Source organism: Gopherus evgoodei, chromosome 11 (genome assembly GCF_007399415.2).
Source record: "Gopherus evgoodei ecotype Sinaloan lineage chromosome 11, rGopEvg1_v1.p, whole genome shotgun sequence".
NCBI lineage: Eukaryota > Metazoa > Chordata > Testudines > Testudinidae > Gopherus > Gopherus evgoodei.
In genome coordinates, this window is record NC_044332.1 from 79477118 (window position 1) to 79503348 (window position 26231).

Below are 26231 nucleotides of genomic sequence, written 5' to 3' on the forward strand. Positions count from 1 at the left end.
CTTTTCTAAAAATACTTGAAAGCGACTGAAAGGTCCCTTTAATCGAGGCTACAGAGCAGTTGTCAAAGCCACGGGCTGGGGCGCGGGGCCATGCCCTGCATAACGGCTTCATTAAACCCTGCGGAAACTAATATTTGTGGACTCAAATGATGGAGGCTGAGCCTTTAACTCACTGAAAGCCTGAACCGAGCCGGGTCCTGGGGAGAGATCCCAGCCACACAGGCTGCCCCATGGCTATGGGCCATGACCCCTACCCCCTGGAAGCCTGCCACTGACCCAGCCCAGCAGGGTCCCCGTTGGGGCCAGGCCCCCTGGGGCTGGGATTTCTCCTGGGAGCAGCACTCACTCTGGATGTCCGGGGGGGGGGATGGTGAAAGCCCCCCCATCTCCTGCTCCCCTCTTCCCTGCAGGAGATTCCTGCTAAGACACAGCGCTGAATCATGCTGCAGACTGCAGAGCGCAGCTGAGCTCTGGGTCTCCCTGCCCCACAGGTGATTTCGCAGCCCATTTGTTTGGCTCCCTTGTTTGTGCCGGACTGCTGTGGATTGTTTAATAGGCTGAAGAGAGCAGCCTGGCTCAGGCAGGGCCCTGTGGGATCCCTGTTGCACCGCACCCAACCTGCCCCACTCGCCTGCTGGTGCACAAACACCCCAAGCCTCTCACCCCGGTGCCTGCCATGCTGCACAGACAGCAGAAAAGCCTGGGGTGGAGAGATGTGAGGGAGAACCCTGTTGCTGAGGTCACCAGTCAGTGGAAATTTGGGGATCTTGTTCCAACCTGGGTATATCACAAGAATTTCACTGAGACTGGCACAAGGGCTGGGCTAGCTGGGGACTGAGGGGCACTGGCAGAGCTCTGGGGGAAGCCCAGGGTGGATAGCAGGGGGCTGCAGGTCGGGAGTGAGGGGCACTGGCAGAGCCACGGGGGAGCCCAGAGCTGGGAAAGCGAGGGGCTGCAGGTCAGGAGCGTGGGGCACCGGCAGAGCTGAGGGCGAAGCTCAATTCTCTGGTGTGTTTTGGGGGCCTTTTGCTGTTTGAAGCCCACCCCCCAGCACAGGCTGGGCAGCCCAGCGCTGCCAACACCCCCGAATGCAGAGCGAGCTGCCCCTGGCCCGCTGCGAAGGCTCTCATGGCTGCCAGACAGCAGAGCTCCACACGGGCCTCTCTCCAGCCCAGCAATTCATTCTGCCCCCTGAGCCCCACCTCTGCTCCTGCAGCTCCAGGGGCTCTGCACCCTCCTCCCCGGTCACCAGGACAAGCGATGGGGGGAGCACAGCCACCCATTGCTCACAGGAGAGGGACCAGGAGCCGCCCTCAGCTGCTCTTTAGCGCCCCCTCCCCTACTTAAAAATTACCCTAGCTCCTGGGGAAGGGGCGAGGCAAAGAGCAGCAACTCTAATTGGCTGCCCTTCCCCAGGGGGAGGGGAAGCAAGGAGAGCGGCCAATCAGAGGAGTCTTCCCCCAGGCAGGGCTGAAATTCACGAGGTCCCAGCCTGGCCAAACTCCTGTCTCGCACTGGCTGCCCTGTGAACGCATCCCAGGGAGTGGCCGGTGGCCAGCTCCCTCCCGCCCGCCCCCAGGCCTGGATCCATGTCCCACATGGGAATAAGCAGCACTATCACTGGAAATCCAGGCACCATGTAGCAAGGGCCCGGGGAGACGCCTGGCACGGCCGCAGGAGCATCCTGCAATGGGAATCAGCCTCCACCTCAGCGATCAATGAGGTCACTCTGCTGTGCTCCAGGGAGCCCTGCAGGGCCCCCAGCGCGGATTTGCACTGAACCTCCCACCTTTGCAGTCACAGGAAAACCTTCTGAATAGGAGACAGGCACAGAGGGACACGAACTCTCCCTGTCCCCACTGATCAGGTTTACACTGGAGCCTAATGATGACACTTCAAACAGCAGCAGCATTAACGATGTCACAGCTGACCTTCCCTGCAGAAGCACTAAGCTAAGAAGCTGGCTGATCCTGGCTGGGTGATGGGAGTTGGGACTGAGGTATTCAACTACCCTTCTCCCAATTTTTAAGTCCTCTCTGCCCCAAAGTGGGAGGAGAAAAGGCTGTACTCTCCCCACCACCCCCCCAGGCCAAAAGTCTCTTCCTCATTCCGGAGAAACCATCACACAGCGAGTGGCCTGAGTCAGTTGGTGACTGCACAGAATGGGGATGTGGGTGCGCTAGGCTCAGGCTTTTAAAGAAGGCAAAACCGCCACTCACCTGCTGCCCCCGTCCCACGGCAGCTGAAACAGGCACTTCCATGACAAGGAAGCAAGAGTTAGAGGCTATGGGGGAGGGGAAGCCCAGGGCTGGGCTAGCAGGGGCTGCAGGTCCCAAGAGAGGGGCACCGGCAGAGCCACCAGAGCCATAAAAACTCTGGACTGAGGACACCCTCGAGTCCCAGCAAGCCCTGCTCCTGCTCCATCTTCCAGAACACAAGGGCGGTGGGTGCTGTACGCTGACCCATAAGTGCTCAGCTTCCCAAGGATCCTGTGGCAGCCCCAGTCCCCAGGTAACGATTTGGGGAAGGGAAGCAGCCAGCCACCCGCCCAGCTCCAGGAGCTGCATTTTCCTGGATCCCCACAGAGGAATATGACCTCCCTCCCCACAGGTAACGAGTGCATCTGTGCTCAGACCTCCCACATCAGCCTAGGCGCCCTGAAGGCTGAATGCTTCCCCTGGCCTGGGGAATAGGAATAGATGCCCCCCTGCACCCCAGACCCACACACCTCCAGCTGGCCTAGGCACAGGGTGGGGAGGAGATGACATGCTGGCTAGGCGAGGAGCAGGACAGGCTGCAGCAGCCAGTCTGTGGGGAGCGCAGGGTAGGCATGGTAGGGGAGGCAGGGTAGGGTCCAACAGGTTCTGGCTGAGCAGCTGGGGCCCCGATCCTGCTCTCCAGCCCGGCCCCATGGCAAGGAAGGGCAGGATTCCTGGCTTTGGTGCCCAGCTGGGGCCTTGGTGCTCACTCCCCAGGCAGGGAGGGTGCGCAGAGAGCCCTGCTGGTTCAGGCTCCTGAGGGAAGTTGTCCCCAGAGGCTGTGCCCAGGATGCATAAGACTGAGGCTGGGCCCCCCATCCCAGACATGAAGGGTTGGCCCAGGTGAAGGGGAGGGGTGGGGTAGTGCCCCTTGCCCGCAGATTCAATGCTGCTGTGCAGCAGCGCCCCCTAGTGCTGGGACACAGTCTCATCCGTTACTGACCCAGGGCAGATATTGGGGAATCACTATCAGCCCAGGATGACATGGGGGATGCACCCCAGGATCCTTCTGCCAGCCCTGTCCCCTTGCTCTGTGCCCCCTTTGCCATGCACCCCCCACATACTGTGCAACCCCTCATCACATCTCCCATTCCACCAGGCTACCCCCTCCTCATGCAGCCCGCACCCTGCCGTATGCTCCCACGCCATCATGCCCCACCACACCCCACCATGCCCTGTAACCCTGCCATGTCCCTGGGGGTGGCCTGCTGCTCCAGGGGTCAGCACTGGCGGTGCAAGCAGAAGGTGGGTGCTAGCGTACTGTGGTGGGAGGCTTCCTGCAGCTTCCCCTTCCCGCCCTGCAATGTCCATGCTTGGAGAGGAAATACTCCCTGCACGTGCTCCGGGCCCAGCGAAGGGCCATTCAGTCCCTTCCACACACACGAGTGCTCTCCCTCTGCGGGATGCTTTTCCCCCCGCGACAAGAAACGTGCTGCAGCCAGCCCAGCCCAGAGCAGCCCTGCCCCCACCTTGGACTCAGCTCTGCCAGAGACCATCCCCCACACCCACCCCCTGGGCCCGGGGGAAATAATGGCAGTGCCATGCCTGGCTGCCCTGCCAAGGAACTGCTGGCCCCAGCCTGATCTCCACAGGGCATCCCCAGGGCCCACAGCATGGCTTGTGGGCATTGGGATGGGGAGCAGGATCCTAGTGCAGGCCCTGGCCTGTGAAGCCAGGAAAGGAGCTGAGGATGGAGAAGGGAGACGGTGAAACGCTGCCAGAAGGAGAAAAGTGACGGGTGGGTGGCCGGATAGCCAGCAGGGCACTTCTGCGGTGGGGGTGAGACGAAGCCAGGGTAAGGGACAGGCTGCACACACGAGCTAGTGCTGAGGGGAGGCTCTAAGAACCTTGCAGAGGGGGCAGCATGGTAAGGAGGCAAGCTGCTCTCAGGCCCTGCATGGGCTAAGCAACCTGCCATTAACCCTTCCTTCAACATCAGTTAACCCTTCGGAAGCTGCTTTGAAGCACCCCTCCTAGGCTGGGCGCCCATCGGGCAGGGCTGGCTCCCCGCTGACTGGGTCAAGGCTTTGATGGGGCTCCAGCCACTCCCAGAAAAGAAGAAATCCAAGATTTCCCTGCCTCAGGACAGGGCTGGTTGGCACCGAGGCCCTCTGCCCAGTTCTGCACTCAGCCTGGCTGGCACCACTGGGCATGGATCCCAAAGCCTGTTATCTCAGGAACTGGCACCCTACAGCCACTGCCCAGCCCATGGCCGCCTCGCCTTCAGTGCAGAACTGCAACCCCAGGAGCACCTGGCGGGTGCCATCGGCCCCCTGTGGTGATTACGCTGGAGCAGGGCATGCTGGGAGCTGTAGTCTCCACAGGCCATGCCTCCAGCTGGAAGATGAGGGAGGTTGCAATTGGCTCCATTTCAGGTGTTGCCCTCGGCCTCCTGGTTGGCAGCTTATGTGGCTCCTGGCTGAGCAGAACCTTCCGGGAGGGTAGGGGACCAGCTGCGGGGGCAGAGGCTGTGAAGGGGACAGGCTGGAGAGAAGGGCCAAGGCTTCCGTGTGCCCCTACAAGGGGCTGGGACTGAAACTGCTCCTATGGGGTACCTGGCAAGACCAAATGGGAGAAGCCAGAGCTGGCCCCACCCCCAGCCAGACACAGCGTCCTCGGGCAGAGAGGGGCCTTTATTGCAAAAAAGCAAGTGTGGAGCCACCCGTCGAAAAAACAGGAACCTGCCCCCCTCATCCATGTTCTCAGCCCTGCAGAGCACAGAAAGGGGCAGTCCCACAGCTGCGGGGCAGGGTAAGGGCTGGGCAGGAAAGCCAGGCCAGTGTGGGGAGAGGAGACACCTGCCACACTGGCTTTGCTAGTGGAGAAGCCTGGCCATGGGAAGCACCAGAAACTTCCCAGCATCTAGTGCCCACAGGTGAAGTGAGAAGGGGCTGAACGAACCTCCTTCAGCAGGATCTGCCATGGGGGGAGAGGGCCCCACGCGCTGTCTGGAGTGGGAGCCCTGATTGGCCCTTCCAGATACTGCGTCAGGGATTCAAGGTTCTGTGCTGGTGTCCTGAAGCTGCCACGGTGAGCAATGAATGCCTGGGGCCAGACCCCTCCCCACGGCAAGGGGGACGGACAGCGGAGCATCAGCCGAAGAGCCCCTTTGCCTTCTTCCTCTTGGCCTTGGACACGAGCAGCCGGGCTCTCTGGGCCGGAGAGGAGGGAGTCTGGAACCAAAGGAACCTCTGTCAAAGCGACGGGGACGCTCCCGCGGGCCAGGTCTGTGTGTGAGGCTGTGTGCGCATCGGTGTGCGTGTCCATAGTGCTGAAACTAGGGGCACTGGGGGGCTGCCGTACCCCCTAGTTTGAAGTGGTTTCCATCATATTCAGCGTTGGCAGTTTGGGTCAATAGCCCCCCACTGTACAAAGTGTTCCAGCAGCCCAGTGCATGTCTGTCTGGGTGTGCATCCGTGTGTGTCTGCGTGCGTGTGTGTGAAACCACATCTCTGGGCACCCGTATGTCCATGTGCGTGCACGCATGCACAAAACAGGAGCACTGCACTATAAGTCTAGCCCCTACATCCCAAAGCACTTCCCAGCCTGTAGCTCCCGGCACCTACCCAGCTGGGATGGACACAGCAGTGCCACTCTGCAGGTCAGGGCAGGTGGTGAAGGCCGTTTGTTTCCAATTAAAAGTGCGGGTTTGATGGAAAAACACTGCCTAGCCCAGTCACCACCCCAGAGACAGTGAGGGGCTCCCAGTCCCAGTGCTCCCCCCCCCCCCACAACTGGCTCACAGCCGTGTGCAAACGACACACAGGAAAGTTGTGAGTGACAGACGCCTCCTCCCTGGGGCCTGGCCCTGCCCTGCTGGGATGCACCCCCCAGCATCCGTGCCGCCAGCACAGCACTCTGTCCCTGCTGGAGCCCAGCCACCCTCACACAAGAAGCTCCAGCCCCAGCAGTTTCCAGCCTTGCCCAAGGGAAAACCTTTTTGAGTGGCTGCCTGCCCTGCTGCTCCGCCTCCTGGGGAAAAGGAGCGATCAGAGATGCTGTAGGAGGCGGGCAGAGTTCTTGCCCCACCCTGCAGGGGCCAGAGGCGTTTTTGGGTAGAGGAGGAGGAAGAGGGAGCAGCCAACACCATTCTCACAGAAGGGGAGTAGGGAGCAGAGCCCTGCACGGGGACTGGGCTCCTGCAGCACCTGCTGCCATGATGGTGCGAGTGGGTGACGTGCTTTGTTGCAGGCAGGATGGGGCAGGCAAAAAACCAGACTGCGAGAATTTGCGGGAAGTCACTAAATCTCTCATCAGTTCACCAAGATTGGCCTATTCAGAGCATTGCTAATTATTTTGTTTAAACTTTCTTTCCTACACCTGTTTATCTCCCTGGCTCCAGATCCGGTTAGGTCAGAGAATCACTCACAGGGTTTGTTGTTCTGGGACGTCACATACGCGCAGACGGTCGCTGTGGTATCAGCTGCCTGTCAGTGCTGCAAGCAGTTTTTCTGTTCAATGTTTTTCAAAAAGCAGTAATAATCCTGACACAGAAATAACTTGACTGGGATGTTTCAAAGTTCTAAAAACAGCACTTAAGTGGGTTAAAGATTTCCAGGTTTTTTTTAAAACAACTTACTTTTTATAATCATTAAAAAACCTGCACCTTTTAAGGCAAAACTGTGGGGCAATTTGTGTTGACGTTCCGTGTGATAGACACACAGCAGCAGTTTGTCAGAAACAGAATTTCAGCAAAGTAAAGCAAGTTTTTCCTTTTTTAAAATAAAGGTTTTAATACTTACATTTAAGCGAGGGACAGAAAGAGACTTGATGTCTATTATGAAAAGTATCTTTATGCGGTTTAAGCAAGATTTGTTTAATTCTTTTAGTGGTAAATATTGTCTGAATTCTGTTTAGAATGTATTAACCCCCGTGATGGTTTTTCTGAGTAGCATGGGGGAATCTGTCTCTCTTGCAGGATCTTAGGTTTTTATGGGTGGGAGGAGGATAAAAATGCAAGAAACAATGTGGGAGCAGGGCAAGTGGGAGTGGGTATTGCAGGGCAGGAACAGGATTAAAAAATAGTCCAAGGCAGAGCTCTAGTAGGGAGAACAGAGCCCAGCAGCCCCCTCTCATGAGCCATGGGTCAGTGGGTCAGTCTGCTCCGCCCTCCCCTCCTGTGAGCCATGGGTCAATCTGCTCCCCTCCCCTTTCAGTGGGTCAGTTTGCTCCCCGCTCCCCCCTCCCCTCCCGTGAGCCATGGGTTAGTCTGCTCCCCTCCCCTCAGTGGGTCAGACTGCTCCCCACTCCCTCCTCCCCTCCCCTGTCAGCAGGTCAGTCTCCTCCCCACTCCCTCCTCCCCTCCCCTGTCAGTGGGTCAGTCTGCTCCCCGCTCCCCCCTCCCTTCCCCTGTCAGTGGGTCAGTCTGTTCCCCACTCCCCCCTCCCCTCCCTCGTCACTGGGTCAGTCTGCTCCCCACTCCTCCCTCCCCTCCCGTCAGTGGGTCAGTCTCCTTCCTGCTCCCCCCTCCCCTCCCCTGTCAGTGGGTCAGTCTGCTCCCCACTCCCCTCCTGTCAGTGGGTCAGTCTGCTCTCCGTTCCCCCCTCTCCTCCCCTCAGTGGGTCAGTCTGTTCCCCACTCCCTCCTCCCCTCCCCTGTCAGCAGGTCAGTCTCCTCCCCACTCCCTCCTCCCCTCCCCTGTCAGTGGGTCAGTCTGCTCCCCACTCCCCTCCTGTCAGTGGGTCAGACTACTCCCCGCTCCTCCCTCCCCTCCCCTGTCAGTGGGTCAGTCTCCTTCCCGCTCTCCCCTCCCCTCCCCTGTCAGTGGGTCAGTCTGCTCCCCACTCCTCCGCGTCTCTATAACACCTCTGTGGGCAGTTCCAGCAGGTCCCACTGCAGTGCGTCCTGGCCGGAGCAAGGGGAAGATGACCCCTGGAGCTGCAGGAGTGGGCTGGCTGGTACAGCACTGGAGCTGGAGGCTCTGCACGAGCCCGCAGCCGGGCCAGGGTCACCTCGCTCTGCGCCCTGGGGAGCTGGGAGTTCTGGAGCTGCACACCGGGGCAGTTCACAACCCAATCTGGGCGTGTTTAGACTGGACATGTCCCATTAGGAACTTGGCTGAGACCCACCAGGTAACAAACAGCCACTGGATGGGAATTAGCTTTGATCAAATAGGGCCAGAAAGGCTCCATGTACACAGTACTCTGAGCCAGCCAGTTCCCGCCCAGGGGCCAGATGGGAGTGGCACCCCTAGAGGGGACAGGCCCCATGGCTCATTGCCCACCCCCGGAGCCAGCCAGCCCCCTACCCTTGGGCTGGATCAGAGCCAGCGCCCCCTGGATGGGAAGGGCCTCTCCCATTCTCCACCCCCCAAGCCAGCCAGAGGGGAAAGGCCCTGCATCCCATACTCAGTCCTATGAGCCAGCGAGTCCGCACTGCAGATTGGCTTGTGTCAGAGATCGAGGCAGGACCAGAGGGCTCCGGAGCAGAACCCAGTCACTGCAGGCGCTTGGTGGAACCTCTGCAGGGTGGAGGCTGCTCCGCATCCCTCCAGGCCCAGCCAGTCACCAGTCACGTCTCTCACACCAGTCTTTCAGGAGGCTGCAGGATTGGGAGCTGCACTTACCGCTGCGGCTCCCAGGCTCTGGGGCAAGTCAGAGGGTGGCTCAACCTTTTCCTGCTGAGAGCCCAGCATGACCAATGAGTCCAGCTGCGGAGACGAGGTGAGCTCTGTGGTCTCGCCATCCCCTGCCCCAAAGAGAGAAGGCAGGAGTCAGATGTGTGTGACGGAGCAGAGAGGCCAACAGCTAGGGGAGAGGGATGTCAGCCCCCCACTGACTCTGGGGAGCAATACAATACCGACTCCCCTAGCTACAGGGACCAGACCCTCCCTGCCTGCCAGGCCAGGAGCTCCAGGACCATTGGGATGGGGCGATGCCCAGTGCCCCCCAACCCCCTTGTGGGAAGGGGCCCCCGGTACAAGCTGCACTGGACACATTTCCATCAGTTGAAGGTTGCTCACCTGAGTGGTGCCGCTTCTGCGCTGCCCTCACCTCCTGCCTGACCACGGCCGTGTAGAGATGCTGCAGGGTACTTGTGAATGCCTGGCCGTCCCCTGCACCGCACAGCTGAGGCAGACTCTGAATGGGACAAGAGGCAGTGTCAGTCCCTCTCTGTGCCGTGCCAGCACCTGCTGCTCAGCCCAACGCTGCTGCTGCCGACTGCTCGGGTTAATTAGCAGGAGCAGCAATACCCAGGGCCGGCACTTCCAATTAGGCGACCGTGCTAGGATTTGGGGGGGGGCGGCATTTTGCCGCCCTTGGCGACAATTTGGCAGCGGGGGGTCCTTCGCTCTCTGAGTCTTCGGCGGCAATTCTGCAGCGGGTCCTTCACTCGCTCCAGGACCCGCTGCTAAAGTGCCCCAAAGACCGGGAGCCGCGGAAGGACTCCCCCGCCGTAGAATTGCCACCAATGACCGGGAGTGGCGGAAGGACTCCCCCGCCGAATTGCCAACAACCGGGAGCCGTGGAAGGACTCCCCTGCCGCAGAATTGCCGCCAACGACCAGGAGTGCGGAAGGACCCCCGCCTAGGGCACCAAAAACCCTGGCGCCGCTCCTGGCAATATCCACCTGGGAACTTCACTGATCCCAGGCACTCGGCTCCATCTTATCCGAAACACCCCCAGCATGTTACTTTGCCACTACCTGCCAGGAGAACGCCACCTACTGACCCCCACCCAACACCCTGCAGCACAGCACCCCCTAGTGCCATGCTAGGACCAGCACTTCCTGCCGGGGAGAGCACCCCCTACTGACCCACCCCACTCCTGCAGCACACACCCCCTAATACTATGCTGGGACCAGCACTGCCTGCCAGGGGAGAGCCCCCCTACTGACCCACCCCACCCCCTGCAGAAAACGCCCCCTAGTGACATGCTGGGGCCAGTACTGCCTACCAGGGGAGAGCCCCCCTACTGACCCACCCCACCCCCTGCAGCACACGTCCCTAGTGCCATGCTGGGACCAGCATTGACTGCCAGGGCAGAGCGCCTCCTACTGACCTCACCCCCTGCAGGACAGTGCCCCCTACGCCATGCTAGGGCAGTGGGGTCAGCAGTGACTGCAATGGGGGAGAGCAAGCCCCGCCCCATAGCTTGGCAGGCTGCCATCCCAGTGCCTTGAGCAATGTGATGGAGGTTTGATATATAACACAACTCTGGTCCCCAGGGCGATCTCATCCTTCTTCTGGGAGTGCAGGGGGGTTAACTGGAATATGTCCTCACCATTGGGCAGCTCGCTGCCTGCTCCCCCAGCATATCACCCCATCTGCCCAACACATTCCTGAGCGGGGCCCCACCCCTGCAAGTGCAAAGCCATCTGGGCCAGCCTGCCAGCGGCTAAGTGGGCTCCTGGCTTTGCATTCTGCCCCTCAGTGGAGCAGGGTTCACTGCACTGCAGGGGCCCCTGGCCAACTGCAGCTGGGGGCAGCCTCAGCCCACCCGGTGCCTCATACTGTCCCCCTCAATCTAGTGGCCAAGAAATAGGCCCCAAGTTCCTGCCCCTTTGCTGTAGGAACACAGAGAACAGAGAAGGCAAATCCGGCTCCTGTCCTGTGTGGCACCTCCCCCTTTCCCTCTGGCACTCCCTCTCCAGAGCCCAGCTCCAGCATGAGGGGCTGCTCCCACAGCCGATGGGGACTGGGACAGATCACATGGGTGGGGCTCAGGCCAGCGAGGGCTCCTGAGAGGCCAGGGCCAATGCCAGGACACTGGGCTCAAGGCATAAGCTGCTAACTTCAGTCTCTCAGTGCCCCACACTGCACCCTGGGTGGCTCTGGCCTGCTGGGGCCTGGATCCGTGTCACTACTATTCTTGATGTTGCAGCAGCACCATCCAGCATCAGGACCCACACTGCCAGGCCTGAGAGATCCTCCCTGCCCCAAGGACCTTGCAGTCTAAACTGAGATAGGTGAGGAGGCAGGATTACGAGCCGAGGCCACACTGGGAGTCTCTGGCAGAGCCAGGGGCTGAACCTGGGTTTCCTGGATCCCTGGCCAGCACCTTGACCACAAGGCCAGCCTGGCCCTGTGGGAGGAGATGTGATGGCGCCCTGCTTGCCATGTGCAGATGAAAAACATGGAGCTTCCTTAGTTCAGGGGCACAGCACACAGCCACCTCAGCCTTGGCCCAGTGAGCACTGCTGAGTGAAAGAGGTGTCCGGGCACCCATCTCCAGCCTCCCTGGGACACTGCTGGCCTGGCAGCTTGGTGCCAATCTGGGCCCTGCTAGGGCAATGGGCTCCTCCCGCAGGGGCTGAGCAGCTGGCAGGACAAGCCTGCTCCAGCATTTGGCAGAGCCCTGCTCCTCCCCAGCTGTGCACACACACCTGCTCCAGCCTGTGGGCTGGAGTCCCATTCAGCAGAGGATTCCAGAGGCCATGCCTGGGGCTCTGTGAGCTGAGAGTCATTCATGAAATGCTGCTGATACGATCTAATGGGAAGGGCTGCGGCTTCCCCTGCAGGAGCGACTGAGGCTCTGAATCAGGCAGCCGCCTGTGCGATAAGGGGCGTGTCTCAGCCAGGCAGGGGCGAGCAGAGACGGGACCCCAACCTCTAGCTGGGCACCCCGTTCCCTCCCCACTCTGCCTGAGGCAGAGGGAGGAGGCTGGGATTCCTGAGCACCCTGCAGCACGGCGCAAAGCTGAGCCCACCAGCAGCCGCAGGGCAGCATTGGCATGGGGGGCAGGCGGGAAGACAGGGTGAGGCAGCTCAGAGCCCTTCTGCATAACTCCAGAGCCCACTCCAAGCCAGGGCCTCTCAGCATTGCCCAGGCCACCCCCAGTCCTGGGCACCCCCCACAGGCACTGCCTACAGAACAGGGCATGGGCCAGCTCTCTGCTAGCTGAACCCCAATGGAACTGGAGTCCGTGGCCAGCGCTGAGGTGACATCCCATCCCAGGACACATGATCAGCACCTGCCTTGGGAAGGCCAGTACTCCGTCCCCTGCACCTCCAAGGGCATCAGAGGAGCTAGCAGCTGGAACCTGCACACCGAGACGAGCCCCCTGCCCTTTCCGCTTGCTGCGATGTTCCCAGGGCAGTGCCATGCTACACCCCAGAGCCAGCAGTCACTGAAAGCACCTATCTGTGCTGGGCCCACTTTCTCTCCCATCCCTTCTCTGGCACCAGCAGCGCCCCCCGCCCCATTTGTTTGCTAGACAGGGTCCCTTTCCTGGGTAAAGGTGCCCCGGGGACTCAGGAGGGCTCACGTGAGGGGGGGCTGTGGGCCTCACAAAGGCTGGGCATTGCCACCAGCTGCCTGGCATCATGACCAGCTCTGTTCCCCACTGCAGCCAGTACTTCCGAACGGCCACATTTGCCATCCCGCTGCAAAGCAAATGCCGTTCCCGGGTTGTTTTTCCTGAATGGTTTCTTCTTTCGCTCGAGTGCGTGCCCGGCCCCAGCTCGGCACTGCGCCAGGCGGCGCAAGCGTCACGCTGGGCCGGGAGGCGACTGTTGCAGCGTGACCACAGGAAACTAAACAGCACTTGCCACATCTCTACCTCCATCTGAAGTGAGCTGCCATCCCGGGGCTCTGGGGACAGGAGTGGCCCTGGCCAAGTACCATAGGGCTCCTGGGGGAGCACTTCAGCCCCTCCCACAAGGCAGGAGAGACTCCCCTGCTCAATCACCAGAGCTGCGCTGCTCTCGCAGGCCCATGTGAGTGTGGATGGGGCCGCTGGCCTCCAGTCCATAGGCCCAGCGGCTCCAGGCAGCTAGCCCGAGTGAGGAAAGGCCCCCGCGCCGTTAGCTAAACACACCCAAGTGGCAACAGGGACTTGGCCGAGGTTGCAGGGCAGGAATGGCAGCAGCCCAGGCAGCTCCTAGCAGAGCAGGGCAGACCTCAGCACGGCACTCAGCAGGTGCAGGGACCAGCAGCAGCAAGCTCAGCTCTGCGGCCCACAGGGGAGGCTGGGAAAAGTTACCCAAAGGAAGGAAATTCCCAGGCAAGGCTCTCACTGTGTCACCCCCAGCTCCTCCTCCTCATGCCCAGCAGGGGGCGCTGTGGGGAGCGGGGCAGGGGCACTGGCCGTGAGGAGAGCCAGCCCCACCTCTCCCAGCAGGGGGCGCTGCGGGGAGCGGGGCGGGGGCACTGGCCGTGAGGAGAGCCAGCCCCACCTCTCCCAGCAGGGGGCGCTGCGGGGGCACTGGCCGTGAGGAGAGCCAGCCCCACCTCTCCCAGCAGGGGGCGCTGTGGGGAGCGGGGCGGGGGCACTGGCTGTGGCAGGAGCTCCCCCGTACATCAGTCCCAGCCCCCCAGCAGGGGGCGCTGCTCATGGGGCGCTCTCTGCTATGGATGCTGTGCCCAGACTGCACAGATGGAGACGCAGCAGGCTCCCTGCGTGCGGAAGGGGGCACAGCGCGAGCACTTTACCCCCCAGCCCAAGCACAAAGCAAACCCATAAACCTGCCTGCAGCGAGTGTGTCAAAGGTCTGCGGGCTAATCTCTGCCGGCCCTGCCTGCTCCACACCCAGACAGCAGGGAGAACAAAGTGTAACAGATAAAGGCCAGTTCCTCTGCGCTGGAGGGGGGCGTGGATCTGCTCAAGGCCAGAGTCCACAGCCTGTGCGTGGCAAGTCACAGCAAGGGCCTGTGCTGACGTCCCCTCCTTCCCGGCCCGGCCTGGGGCGGCTCCCTGGGCTGCTCGAGGAAGGAAGGCAGGGAGGAGCAGCCATTGCTGACAGGCCCCTTGGCTGGTGCTGGATGAGCTCGCCTGGTGCTGGTCTCAGTCCCACTGCCTGGGGCCAGGACGGCTGGAGCATGGCAGCCCCCTTGCACTAGCAGAGAGGCTGCTCGCTGTGGAGCCGAGGGGAGCCGCTGCCACCAGCGCCCAGGGGCCCCAGGAGGTTCCCAGTCACATGGGCAAGGGGTGTGGGAAACGGCTCCTGGCACGTCCAGGGGCAACTGTAAACATTTCGCTGCCCCAAGCACGGCAGCATGCCGCGGGGGGCGCTCTGCCGGGCGCCGGTCCCGCGGCTCTGGCGGACCTCCCGCAGGCGTGCCTGCCGAGGGTCCGCTGGTCCCGTGGCTCCACCAAAGCCGCAAGACCAGCGGACCCTCTGCAGGCACGCCTGCGGGAAGTCCACCAGAGCTGCGGGACTAGCGGACGCTCCACAGGCACGCCGCCAAAGGCAGCCTGCCTGCCGCCCTCCCAGCGACCGGCAGAGTGCCCCCCGTGGCATGCCGCCCCAAGCACGCACTTGGCATGCTGGTGCCTGGAGCCACTCCTGGGCACGGCCACTGGGCAGCACAGAGCCTCTAGGACAGGCAGCCAAGCACTTGCCCCACAGGCAGGCCAGCCTCAGCCCACCACTACCCTCACGGAACTGGAGCCAGGACGACTGCAGGCCTCAGGAGGGCTTCACTAGCCTGTGCTAGGCCCTCAGCTAGTGCTCCTCACCCCCAGCTCCAGGGGCAAGCCATTGGGCTGGGAGTCAGGGACCACAGGGGCAGTTCCTGGGCCCTTTGTGACATGGCCCCTGCACCTCCTGCTCCACCAGCTCCCACGTTCTCCAGCACCCTGACCTTCACTGCATTGCATCCCAGCACTTCTGGGCTCGCTGCCAGTTCAGCTCTTCTAGCACGAGACCCCCAATCCCTCGCCCTGCACTGGGGGCTCTGGGACCCAGATCCGAGCCTCAGTCAGATTTGGAGAAAGGTGCCAGGGAAGAAAGATGAGGAGGAGAGGGCAGAGACAGGAGTGCACTGGGCAGATGCTGCCAGCAGCTGCCCCCGCCCCATTGCCCAGGCAGCCTGCAGGGCTTCTTTGGGGGAGGCAGTCCAGGCCCCTCCAGCAGCCCTGAGTGCAGTATGCTGGGAGAGCAAGGGGGAGCCATGGGGCACGAAGGTACAGGCTACTACCCCTCCTCCACAGCCAGGCACAGGAGGTAGCTCCCCCCTGCTGCCTTGGCAATGTGAAGATCCATGACCTGGAGCGGCTGCTTTCCTTGTGCTGTGACCCAGCCTGGCGTCTCCCTGCCCGCTGCCAGAGATGGGAGGGACTGCCCGAGGGGTGAGCGCAATGCCTGGCCCCTGAACGTCCCTCGCTGAGCCATCCTCAGCACCTCGCCAGCACCTCACCAACATGCACACGATTGCCCTGCAAGGGAGGGGGATTCAAGGGCCAGAGGGGGGATGAGTCCAGCCCTTCAGATGACCTTGCCCCATAGCAAAAAAACACGGCTCACAGGATGGAACAGCACGTTCAGAACCGCTACAAGGGAGCAGCGCAGTGTTCCCCTGTGGAACTCCCTGCAGCAGGAGGCAAGTGCGGGAGTCACACACATGGGGTGATTTGATGGCCATTGGTCACATCTGCAGCTCAGCACTAAGATTAGGATACTGCCCAGAACTGCCCCATGCTCTGCCCCTGGGCTATGGACACCACTCGCAGAGCTTCCTAGGGGTTGCTCCTGCACGGACACTAGTGGCCAGGGGCACCTGGGCAAAGTGGGCACTGTGCTGTACCCGCCACAGAGGCAGCTCAGATCCACTCCCCCAGGTTTGCTCCAGAGGCTGCAAGAACATACGAAGCCAGGAAGGTAAATGCACTTCAAAGGAAGACCAAGAGCAGCCAATGGAGGCCGGACTCAGCCCAGATCAAAGGCACAAGCTGGAGTCATAATTCAGAGAAAAGCAAACAGCAGCTCCCAGGAAAGTCGGGCACGGCAGCGGAGTGAGCAAAGTGTACCAGATAGCACCGTGCACGGGTCAATGCCCCAGAGAGGCGGGCACAAGCATGTCGCAAAGCACAGGGCACAGCGACCCCTGCTGCCTGCTGCCTGCAACTACCAGTGGAGATTTCTATCCAAGCTGGGACAGAGCTGTCAATCCCTAGCCCCAAGCAGCAGTGCCCCAGCTCAGCACTATTGTGGGCAGAGCACTGGGGCTCCTGGGATTTTACCCTGTGCCACAGAGACCTGCTCAGACACCACAGATGGTGGGATCACACTGACACTCCTGGCACTGCGGCCCGGTGCAGCTGCACCCCTGAGAAGGCAGCAGGGAGAGATTTTAAGCAAAAGCTTGTTGTAGCCCCAGTCCCTGGGCACAGCTCCACACACAGCAAGAGTGCTAGGCTGTCTCATGCAAGCTGAGGATCAGGCCCCGATTCGAGGAACAGCTTGTCTCCCAAGTGCCTAGCAGCACTTAGAATCACAGAATCTCAGGGTTGGAAGTGACCTCAGGAGGGATCTAGTCCAACCCCCTGCTCAAAGCAGGACCAGCCCCCAACTAAATTATCCCAGCCAGGGCTGTGTCAAGCCTGGCCTTAAAAACCTCTAAGGATGGAGATTCCACCACCTCCCTAGGGAACCCATTCCAGTGCTTCACCACCCTCCTAGTGAAATAGTGTTTCCTAATATCCAACCTAAACCTCCCCCACTGCAACTTGAGACCATTACTCCTTGTTCTGTCATCTGCCAGCACTGAGAACAGTCTAGATCCATCCTCTTTGGAACCCCCTTTCAGGTAGTTGAAGGCTCCTATCAAATCCCCCCTCACTCTTCCCTTCTGCAGACTAAACAATCCCAGTTCCCTCAGCCTCTCCTCATAAGTCATGTGCTCCAGCCCCCTAATCATTTTTGTTGCCCCCCGCTGGACTATCTCCAGTTTGTCCACATCCCTTCTGCAGTGGGGGGCCCCAAACTGGATGCAATACTCCAGATGTGGCCTCACCAGTGCCAAACAGAGGGGAATGATCACATCCCTCGATCTGCTGGCAACGCTCCTACTCATGCAGCCCAATATGCCATTAAGCCTTCTGGGCAACAAGGGCACACCGTCTACTCATATTCAGCTTCTCATCCACTGTAATCCCCAGGGCCTTTTCTGCAGAACTGCTGCTTAGCCACTCGGTTCCCAGCCTGTAGCGGTGCCTGGGATTCTTCCTTCTTAAGTGCAGGACTCTGCCCTTGTCCTTGTTGAACTTCATCAGGTTTCTTTTGGCCCAATCCTCTAATTTGTCTAGGTCACTCTGGACCCAATCCCTACCCTCCAGCATATCTACCACTCCTCCCAGCTTAGTGTCCTCTGCAAACGTGCTGAGGGTGCAATCCATCCCATTGTCCAGATAATTAATGAAGATGTTGAACAAAACCGGCCTCAGGACTGACCCTTGGAGCACTCCGCTTGATACCAGCTGCCAACTAGACATGGAGCCATTGATCACTAACCATTAAGTCTGACAATCTAGCCAGCTTTCTATCCATCTTATAGTCCATTCATCCAGCCCATACTTCTGTAACTTGCTGGCAAGAATACTGTGGGAGACGTATAAAAAGCTTTGCTAAAGTCAAGATATATCACATCCACCACTTTCCCCATATCCACAGAGCCAGTTATCTCCTCATAGACGGCAACCAGGTTGGTCACGCATGACTTGCCCTTGGTGAATCCATGCTGACTGTTCCTGATCACCTTCCTCTCCTCCAATTGCTTCAAAATGGATTCCTTGAGGACCTGCTCCATGATTTTGCGGGGACTGAAGTGAGTCTGTAGTTTCCCAGGTTCTCTTTTTTTCTCTTTTTTAAAAGCTGTTGCTGACCTGTCCTTCCACACCTGGGGCGTGGCTGGCACTGCCCATGGGAGTATGCTGCAAACGGGGGCTTGGCTGGGACAAGAGAAGTGCCACAAGGCACAGTACCCCGCCCTCTGTGCCACTGGGCAATGAACTGACTTGGCTGTACACAAGTGAGGCTGCTCCCGGCTTTCCTTCTGCAACAGGAGACCTGCTGCCCACCCCACTGCTGCAGGCTTCCCCCAGCGCTCCCCACCCAGCTGTGCCTTGGGATAAACAAGCTCTGGGACCGCGATCCCTCCACAGGTGTGCGCCCCAGCCAACAGCTAAGCCAGCTCAGCCGCCTGCCCTTCTCCCTCCCAGTGACGCATGTGCTGCTCCCCTGTCAAATGCACCGAACACTGCATTGGAGTCTTGCTTGGGTGCCTGCTGGACAGCTGCTGGTTCCTAGCCCTGCACTCAGACCCCAGTGGCTCTGGGAGCTGAGGCTCACTTTCCCAAGCTGAAGCTCCTCAGCTGCCCAAGCCCCCTGAATCTTCATATTCCGCCAGGAAGCCGATCACAATCCTTAGTGACTTTCACTAACAGACCCAGTAGGTGACACCTGCAAACAACTCCAGCCACTGACCACTTCTCCTGCAAGTCACTGACACACAAAACAGGCCTGGTCCCAGCCTGGCAAGTCTGGCTCTCGCCGGGCAGCCTCTCAGCATCTCCATTCCCATCACAAAGCCTCAGGGGCTCTTTTTCCTTACCATGCTCCTGAGGAAACATGCTGTGAGTTGAGGGCCGCAGCCACAGAGTGGGCTTGTCGGAGCCTAGGGGCCATCACAGAGCCGCTTTCTGGGCCTCCCCACAGAAGCTGAGTTGCACCAGAGCCAAGTCAGCTTCTGGGGCAGTAGAGGGGGGTCAGGGCAAATGGGTTCGTTTGGGGAAGGCCCCAGGAGAGGAGCTGGGTGGAGCACACACTCTCCTTGTCCAGGAAGCACTGCTGGCAGGGCTACTTAGCCCTCTGGCCGGGTAGCAGGTAAGCAGCTGACCCACAAAGCCCTGATCTCAGCCCAGGCTGGGGAGCTGGAGAGCCAGCAGCTCAGGGCGAGCGGGGGATGCCCAGCATGTTATGACTACCTGGCCACAAGGCCAAGTGGGCTGCGTGGGTATCAGATGGAGCGACTCAAGGCTACGGCAGGAGGCTTTGCAGCACACCCTCAAGAGCTGTGCGATTAGTGACCGGCAAAGAATTCCAGGGGGCTCCTGGGCAGACAGAAGCCCTGATCCCTGCTACAAGGCAGGCAGTGCCTGAGGGGAAGTGGAGCTGCTTCCCCATCCTGTCCCTGCAGCTACTCATGCCCTGGGGAACCTCAGCTGGAAGGGTTGGCTAGGCAGGCTGCACCCGGGTCTGCAGGGGCCAGGCTTGCTGAGACGACATGGGCTGCAGAAGCTGAACGCTGCCTTGCCTTCCTGCCCAAAGGGCCTGTGTGGCATGACAAAGGGGGTGGTGCCACAGAGCAATGGGCATGGGACACATCGGCACAGGGACTTTGGGAGCCATCTGAGAGAGGTTTCAGTCTGGGATCTTCACTGTAGTTCCCTCTGAAATGCTGCTGGTTCCACATGTCGGCCACATGTGATGGTGCCACAGAACCCAGGCACCAGGGAACGCCAGGGCTGGCTTTTCCACACTGGGTTGCCAGTTGCTAATGCCCATGGGCAAGACTCCAATATACGCCCCACCCCTATTAGCGCCTCCTGTTCCAGAAAGTCCCCGCAGAGTCACCGGGCCCTGCTCCAGGCAAGGGAGGGTGACGGAATCTGGCCCAGTGCAGGGCTGTGTCTGAGGCCAGACACCTCTTACTGACCATGGCCTACAAGAATAAACGGTGGCTTTTAGGTTCCCGGCACAACCTAATCTGACAAAGCATATTGCTAAAACTGAAGCACAAACCATTGTTATACACCCTCTTTATACAAACCCCTGGATATCCAACTGAGGCCTCCAGCCCAGCCCCTGACAGGCAGTGAGTTCCACAGGTTACTGGCGTGTCAAGCATAACACACCTCTCTCTTTGGCTCAATCGTGTCTGATGGTATCACGCAGTGCCAAGAAATGTCTCCTGGAGGGTGAAGAGCAGCACCCAATCTGCCTTCTCTCCCCCAGACATCATTCCCTATGCTCCTGTCAGGCTCCTTTCCTTCGCTTCCTCTCCAAACCAAACAATCCCACTCTTTTCAACCTCTCCCCACATGGGATGGCTCTCCAGGCCCTAATCACTCGCTGACCCCCTCTCTCCTGGCTGAGACAGGATGCCAGGTTCCCAGAGGAGGGCGTCCAACTGATTGATAGAAGGGCACTCCCATTCCTTCACCAGCCTGACTCCCCCTCCATTTGCTTCTGGGACCACCCTGCACTCTCAGCCGAGATTCTCTCTGAGCTGCCCACAATGCCCTGCAGGCAACAGGTGATCGCCCTGGGCTGGGCGACAATCAGCCATCCATCCTTCCACACTGCCCCACAGCATGAAAACAAGGAATGGAAGGGCAACACCTTCACAGCCACCTGGAGGGAGTGCTACCCTGCATGCTTCGTTTACAGCCAGCCTGTGGAATTCACTCGCTGTGGCACAGGCTGCGCTGGATGACCCTTGGCACCACTCACACACCTGCTCCCTCACAGACACAGCTAGAAGGGCTCACTATGGTCATCTAGTGACGTCTGCCACTGACATAGCTTCTCCCAGTCACTCCTGCAGTGGCTGGACCGGAGCTGACCCATCAGGCACCATGGGGAGCCCCAAAGCCTAGGGGAGTCATTCCCCTCCTAGGTACAAATCTGCACCTTATTTCCTGTCTGCATGTGCCTGGCTACAGTCCCTGGACCTCGCTCTGCCCTTGGTTGGTAGGGTGGGAGCCCTCTGCTACCACACGCGATCAGTTCCACTTTCATCTCCAGTGCCCCCCATGCAAAGGGGAGCCCTGTGCACAGTCCAGTGAGATAATCCTGGGGCTGAGCAAATCACCACCTCCTAGCATTAGCCCAGCCCAGCAGGCGTCAGAGAAGGGTTCTTCCATCCACACCAAGGGCATGCAGGACACTGCCTTGCCTGAGACATCAGCTGTTGGCCCTGCTGGAGGCAGAGTCGCAGGCTGGCTGGACCAACGGTCTGATCCACTAGAGCAAATCCTCAGCTACTGTGTTAGCGCCAAATGCCAGAGTCTAAATCTGTCGCTCTCGCGGATGGAGACGGACCCTTTCATTATCACACCAGAGCTTTCTCAGTGGCTGCAAACATTCCTCTCTGCACACCCCACATTCCTATTTTTTCATATATTTTTAACTGAAAAACAGAGCCATTGGGGCCTGTTGGAAATTACAGGCTGGCTGCTGTGGCTTGTATGTCAGATCTGCCCACATTCCCGTGGCGAGCCTCAGCACATGTTCCACCAAGGGCACGCTTCATAATTCATGCTGCAGCCAGGCACTAAGGGGCGTGGACCAGGGAAGGGGAGCTCCTGCTTTCCCAGGCTCACTCCCACCGGCGGGCTCCATGGAAGTGGTGTGGTGGAACGGCACCCAGGGAATGGCACTGGGACTACCAAGGCGGGCCCAGCAGCACAGGTTGGCAGCTCTGTACCACTTCACAGTGGGTGCAGGATGACTTGGTGGCCGGGGACATTTCGGAATCAGCCCTCGTGACGAAGTGGGAATGTTCTTAATGTTTCCTCGGAATACTGTGTTGGTGCCTCAGTTTTCCCTATGCAGTTCTTAAGTCTCTAGGCGGTGAGATTGTTGCAGAGCAAAGGGCCAGTGCCCACAAATGTCCGGCACTCTGTCTCCTGGCAGCTAATGGCCGGGGCCCTTCCCCCCTGCAAGGGGATGCTAAAGGTGTGGGAAAACAAAGGAATCAGGTGATCTCCTGGCCCGGGAAAGGAACAAAGCCCATAGGAGGAGGTGCTGGAGGAGGAGTCAATTTGGAGCTGGCTGGGGACGAGGAGTGAGTGCAGACGTGGGTGTCTGGCTCGCTGACCCCCACAAATGGACCCGGCTGAGGGGTCCTGTTCTCTGTACCTACAAGCTCTGTTTGAGACCATGTTCCTGTCGTCTAATACACCTGTTTTACTGGCTGGCTAAGAGTCACGTCTGATTGCAAAGTGTGGGGTGCAGGACCCTGTGGCTTCCCCAGGACCCCGCCAGGGCAGGCTTGCTGTGGGAAGCGCATGGAGGGGCAGAGGATGCTGAATGCTCCAAGGTCAGACCCAGGAAGGTGAAGCCATGTGCGAGCTTCTTGCCTTGAAGACAGTCTGCTCAGAGAGAGGAGACTTCACCAGAGTCCTGACTGGCTTGGTAGGGAGCAGTTCCAGAGCATCACCCAGGGACTCCGTGACAACTGATGGCAGCGGCGGGATGTACTGCACCCCGTGAATGGCGCTGCTTGCAGTAAGTGACTGGGAAGCAGTAAAACGAAGACGAGATAATGAGGACCAGGCGTGCTGAAGGCTCAGAGAGGGACGGTTTCAGGGGGCAATTAACCCCTGGGAGTGTGTGACTTTTGCAGTAACATGGTGCCCCTGAGGAGTGCAACTAGTGGTCCCAGGGACAGAGGAGTCTGCAGCTCGACCCTGGCAAAGAGGTGGTGATCACGAGAAGGGCTGGCACACCAGGGGTTCTTCCTGGAAACCATGGGGGAGCCAAGAGCACACAGGCCTGTGAGTCCACAGCCACTTGGGAACGGTGAAGTGATGGCCTATCACCATCTCCTTGAGAAGGACATTGTGATCCTGTGCACAAAGAGAGGGTTACGCATGGGGATGTTCACCCAGGCACAGTTAATCGTGCAGTTGGAGGAGAAGCACCACTCTGAGGAGCAGATTCCTGGCCCAGATGGGGCTACAAGAGGATCTGAGAGCAGCTGGAGCAGCAGCCAGGCATCCCCAAGAGTCTGGTCCCCAACCAGACGAGGGTCTTCATGATCGGGTTCCCCATCAGGGGATCGGAGACGGATGGGATTGGAGCAGAGCCCAAGAGAGCGAGAGGACCGTGAGAGAGAGCAAGAGCCCGAGGAAAAGCTGCAGGAGAAGCAGCAGCATGGACTGGTGATGGTGGAGCGGAGAGGCATAGGGGGCTGCCCAGGGGTGAGTGGGGATAGACCCCGGGCTACCAGTTCCGCAGGGAATCTCGACACTAAATTGCTGCCCCTGGTTAAGGAGGGAGGGGATGTGGATGCCCACCGTACTGCCTTCAAGCAGGCAGGTGATTTGAACCAGGGGAACCCTGAAGAAAAGCCCCGGTATCTAGCTCCCTTGCTGGGTCCCAAGGCCATAGACGCTGTCAGCCAGATGGGTGGGGTGGTGAATAGGCTCCCAGTCCTGGCCCGGGCCAATATATCTGCGTGGAGTCTCCTGGGCTCAGGCCCCTTGGACCCCCAGTGGGAGTGGAAGATGGGGTTCAGTGGGGAGACCTGCCTGGGGTGGCAAGACCCTGGGACAGGGAGAACTGGGGTGGTGCAGCCACAGATGCTGAGGGACTGTGGGACCTGGGTGAAGGTCCCTGGGGTGAAGCCCCTCGCCCTGCCTATGGCCCAGATCCCTGTGCAGCCCCAGAAGGGGTCGGGCTGGCTGGTCATTGGGGTTCTCCAGGATATCGACTGTGAGGTCCTGCTGGGGGGTGACTGGGTCTCTTTGGGACAGGATCCAGGCCCTGCTCCTGTAACTGCCGAGGGTTTGAATTCAAATCCAGGGAACCAATTGGCTAGGATGGAAATGGTCAGTGAAAATGCAAATAACTTGGCTGGCACGGGGGAGGGGCTGCTGGGCTCAGGATACCTGCCTACCCATAACCAGCCCCTTGGGGCTGAGTGGGAGGGAGAGATGCTCCCCGCCCCCCTGCACACCGGAGAGGGGACTCACGCTGGCTCTGATGCTGTGACCAGAGCAGAGAGCTCGCTGCCTGCCCCCACTGGGACATCAAGGGCAACGCTGAGCACGGGGGGAGCTGAAACCCCAGCTGAGTGGGGGGACACCCAGGCAGGGCAGGTCGGCTGCCAACCTGGTTTGCCTGGTCCAGACGTGCTGCTGGGAAGTGATTACACAGCAGGGAGGGAGCTACCAGGGACAGAGCTCAAGGGGGCTGTGACCCCAGGCCCAGCCAGCGAGAGGGAGCAGGTCCCACTCCCTGCCCCAGCAGCTGAATCCCAGACCGAGCTGCAGAGGGATCCCTCCTTGCAGAAGCTGAGGGAACTTGCTGGCCACAGCGCTGCAGACCCCCTGGGGAAGGCTGCAGGGACACAGTCCTGCAGGAGGAGAGATTCCTGTACCGGGAATGGGCTCCCCAAGGGGAAGTAGAACTGGGGGGAATCGGGAGGCAGCTGGTGGTGCCCCAAAAATCCACAGGTTTCTTCCCTCTTGAGCTGCTGTATGGGGGGAGAGTGAGGGGACCCCTGGACCCAGAAGGGGAGGACTGGGAGGAGAAGGGGGAAGACCCCCTGGGGGATCTCTCCCCGAGGTGGGAGCCAATCTCCCCAGGTGTTCCCCGCTCAGAGTCACTGGGAAAGCAGACCAGAACCTGGAAAGCAGGGGCGGCTCTATGTTTTTTGCCGCCCCAAGCACGGCAGGCAGGCAGCTTTCAGCGGCGCACCCGCAGGGGGTCCGCTGGTCAGGCGGATTCGGCGGCTTGCCTGCGGGAGGTCCCCCTCGCTGAATTGCCGCTGAAGCCACGGGACCGGCAGACCTCCCGCAGGCATGCCAATGAAAACCGCCTGACTGCCGCCCTGGCAAGGACCGGCAGGGCGCCCCCCACAGCTTGCCGCTCCAGGCACGTGCTTGCTGCGCTGGTGCCTGGAGCCGCCCCTGCTGGAGAGAGAGGTCAAGGACATGCTGGCTTTAGATGTGATCCAGCCGTTCAATGGCCCACGGGCTTCACCCGTGGGGCTGGTACCCAAGGAAGACGGGACGATCTGGTTCTGGGGGGACTATCGGAAGCTTAAAGCCATCACCATGCCCGATGCCTCTCTCATGCCTAGGCCTGGAAAGATTCTAGACAAGTTGAGGGGGATGGAGAACGTGGCCCTAGCGTACGATGATGTGTGTCTTTAGCCAGACCTGGGAGGAACAGGTGTCCCAAGTGAAGAGGGGCTGGACTGCCTCAAGGAGGCAGGACTGATGATAAAAGCCAAAAAGTGCAAGGTGGAGATGATCAGAAATTGGCCCATTCCCCAGACCAAGAAACAACTCCAGGTCTTTATCAGGATGGCGGGGTTCTACCAGAGGTTTGTACCCCACCTTAGCCCCTAGTTCCCCCATCCCTGAGCTATGTGAGAGGGGGAAGCCAGACGAGGTGCTCTGGACTGAGCAGTGCCAGAGGGCTCTCTGTATACTGAAGGAGGCTCTAATCCAGTGCTCAATAAATCTGGTAAACCCAGACTTTGCCAAGCCTTTTGCTATGTTCACCAATGCCTCAGACGCAGGGCTGGGCGTGGTGCTGATGCAAGCCAATGCTAAGCGGGGAGACACCCCATTGGGTACCTGAGCAAGAAACTGCTGTCCCGGGAGCAGAATTATGCGGCCTCAGATAAGAAATGCCCAGACATGGTGCCGGTCCTTAGAAAGCTGCAGCTGGATCTATTTGTGTGGTGCTTTACTGTGCATACTGACCACACTCCTTCAACATGGCAGCATCAAATGCAAGGGGCTGATGCCGAGCTGCAGGGGACAGACACGTCTGTTCAAAGGGTGGCCAAGGTCAAGCTGGGGGCTCTTAACCAAGAGAGCCCAAATTGCAGCCCTCCAAACTGGAGCACTGGGAAAAGACCCAATCCCAGTTTCAACCCCAGGGGTACTGGGGTGGCAAAGGGTGTGGGCTGCATAAACCTTCCCACATGCGGCCTGCGAGTGCCATCAAGCACACCCAACCTAAGGGAGGGCGTGAGACTGGACTGTCCTGGTGTAACTCAGACCAAGGGATGGGAGAGATGCTGGGGCATCCATGGGAACCTTGGTGGGTTCGAACTTCCCCAGGTCACTGGCTGGAGTGACCTCGCTCAGTTTGGTCTCGAAGGGGGGAGAGATGTGACGAAGTGGGAATGTTCTTAATGTTTCCTCGGAATACTGTGTTGGTGCCTCAGTGTCCCCATGGCAGTTCTTAAGTCTCTAGGGGGTGAGATTGCTGCAGAGCAAAGGGCCAGTGCCCATAAATGGCCGGCACTCTATCTCCTGGCAGCTGATGGCCGGGGCCCTTCCCCCCTGCAAGGGGATAGCTAAAGGTGACCTCCTGGCCCGGGAAAACAAAGGAATCAGGTGACCTCCTGGCCCGGGAAAGGAACAAAGCCCAGAGGAAGAGGGGCTGGAGGGTGAGTCAGTTTGGAGCTGGCTGGGGACGAGGAGTGAGTGCAGACATGAGTGTCTGGCTCGCTGCCCCCCCCTAGAATGGACCCAGCTGAAGGGTCCTGTTCTCCATACCTACAA

The 26231-nt window shown here is 59.8% G+C and overlaps 1 protein-coding gene across 3 annotated transcripts in view; it reads right to left on the reverse strand.

The window, feature by feature from the left end:
• Positions 1-4872: 4872 nt before the first annotated feature.
• NHEJ1 (non-homologous end joining factor 1) overlaps positions 4873-26231 on the reverse strand; it is a 147371-nt gene continuing 126012 nt past the window's right edge. For 2 of the 3 annotated variants that reach the window (XM_030579365.1, XM_030579366.1), the window contains exons 6-8: positions 9220-9337; positions 8824-8945; positions 4873-5431 (exon numbers count right to left, since the gene is read on the reverse strand). In XM_030579365.1, the coding sequence (XP_030435225.1) occupies positions 5351-5431; positions 8824-8945; positions 9220-9337 (321 nt within the window). In that variant the 3' untranslated portion in view covers positions 4873-5350. Of the gene's footprint in view, positions 5432-6630; positions 6695-8823; positions 8946-9219; positions 9338-26231 lie in introns of those variants that run through there. The other variant, XM_030579368.1, reaches the window with a different exon arrangement.